The 2097-nt window shown below is 43.7% G+C and overlaps 1 protein-coding gene across 1 annotated transcript in view; it reads left to right on the forward strand.

The window, feature by feature from the left end:
* Window positions 1-924: 924 nt before the first annotated feature.
* CCDC22 (coiled-coil domain containing 22) overlaps window positions 925-2097 on the forward strand; it is a 22787-nt gene continuing 21614 nt past the window's right edge. The window contains exon 1 of the mRNA XM_007958372.2: window positions 925-974. Within this exon, the coding sequence (XP_007956563.1) occupies window positions 925-974 (50 nt within the window). The remainder of the gene's footprint in view (window positions 975-2097) is intronic.

Consider the following 2097-nt stretch of genomic DNA (forward strand, 5'->3'; position numbering starts at 1 on the left):
GAAGACCAAAGAAGAGTTGATGCTTTTGAGTTGCAGTGTTGGCAAAGAATGCTGAAAGTACCATGGGCTGCTAAAAGAACTAACAAATCTGTCTTGGAAGAAGTGGAGCCGGAATGCTCTTTGAAAGCCAGAATGGGCAGACTTCATCTCACCTACTTTGGTCATGTTGTCAGAAGGGAACATTTTCTGGAGAAGGATGTCATGCTTGGTAAAGTGGAGGGTCAACCAAGGAGGAGAAGGCCCTCAACAAGATGGACTGACACAGTGGCTGCAGTGATGGGCTCAGGTATAGTAGGGATGTGAGGCTGGCCCAGGACTGGGCAGTGTTTGGTTCTATTTCACATGTCTCTGTGAGTCAGAGATGACTAGACAGCAAATAACAACATCACAAAAATGTGGCTTTCTTACGCTAGTATGTGTTAGGTGCAGAGTACAATGTGCTTACATAAATTAACTATTTAAATCCTAGGAAGCTGGATTAATAGTCATATTTTATAGATGATGAAACTAAGACACAGGGAAGTTATGCTACCTGCCTGTGATTGCACACTTAATAAGTCACAGAGCTAAGACTCAAACCTAGTCGCTTTGCACCAAAGTCCTTGCGCACGCAAGTACGCACACATACACACTCATGGAATATGCTCCCTTGTCAGGTTGGAGGAGTCCACTGGACTCTTCAGATTCTTCAGACGGGAAAACTACAATTCCCAGCGGCCATTGCGCGCTGAAGTCTGCGCGGACATATACATCAGGGATAGAGGTACTTGATGAGCACCGGCTCATTCAGGGAACTACACTTCCCGGCTCTGCCTGCGTGGTCCGTAACACTTTGGAGGCTGCGGGCGCAGTGCGGGGTCTAAGCAGCTCAGCCCCTCGCTCTCGGACCCAGTCCAGGGCCGACGACTCAGACTCAGCTTCACCATGGAGGAAGCGGACCGAATTCTCATCCATTCCCTGCGCCAGGCCGGCACGTAAGAACACAGCCCCTGCCCACCCGGAATGCCCATATCCGGGAGTACAGAATCCCGTGATCCCGTCACCCGGGCACCTTAAAAACCCGGACCTTGACTTCCAGGTCCTAAGACCCTGCCTCTTCCCTTCCGACCTGGGTGGGGGTGTTCCGACCCCGACGCAAAGTAAACCAGAAGTTTTGGACCAAACGCCTTGAAACATTAAAATCTTGGAACCCCCAAGACCCAAGACCCTGTAATCTAGTGGCGGTATTAGGGTTGGTGTCAACCAGTGCAGTAACTCAAAGTTTCAGCCCCCGTCCCCCCCCCCCACCGTGGACCTCTTTGCGTACCAGGACTTACAGGCGCCTTAGTAATTTTTTTTTCACCAATTTGTATCATAGAATAAATATGTGATAAATATAATTGTAAATTGCTTCAATGTAATATTTTTAGATAATAGGAATACTAACTTTTTTTTAAAATAAATAATTCTACATTGAATTACAACGTTAATAGTCACATCATTATTAGTAACGAAGCAGGGTTTTTTTTTATTACGTTTCTTCTTTTCCTTTAATTACTACTTCATTCTCAAAAAAGTTAATTGGTATAGGGTCACATATTCTAATCACCACAGTACTGTAGCTAAAACACCGAAAATTTGACAAAAATCAATGACTGTAAAAACACCAGCAGCAGCAAAAACAACAGCAGTGATTGTAGCAACATGCAGATGACAGCATGTGATTCAGAGAATTATTATAATTGTGTAATAATGACAGCTCTGACCAAAGAGCATTGAAAGGTTCAAAAAGTAAATTAGCATAGAGTTTTAGCCTTGTAGTTATTTTTATGCATGTAAGCTGTGCTTACAAAAAATGTTTTTGTTGTTATAATTACAGGGGTATTTTTATAAAAATTAATAAATTTCTGCTGAAACACTGCCCCAGAATTTTAGAATCAGTCATTTTGGTGTCACCCCCTGACCCACACCCCCACACTCCCCTAATGATATCACTGCTGAAACTCTGGATCTCGACATCTGGGAAACTTAAGTTCTAGTATTCTAACAACTAGCGACTTAAATAACCCTGGGATCCTTATATTTGGAGATCCTAAGACAGTTTTACCCTGAGAACCA

Source organism: Orycteropus afer, unplaced genomic scaffold, assembly GCF_000298275.1.
Source record: "Orycteropus afer afer isolate SDZICR_OR568_19922 unplaced genomic scaffold, OryAfe1.0 scaffold00946, whole genome shotgun sequence".
Classification (NCBI taxonomy): Eukaryota; Metazoa; Chordata; class Mammalia; order Tubulidentata; family Orycteropodidae; genus Orycteropus; species Orycteropus afer.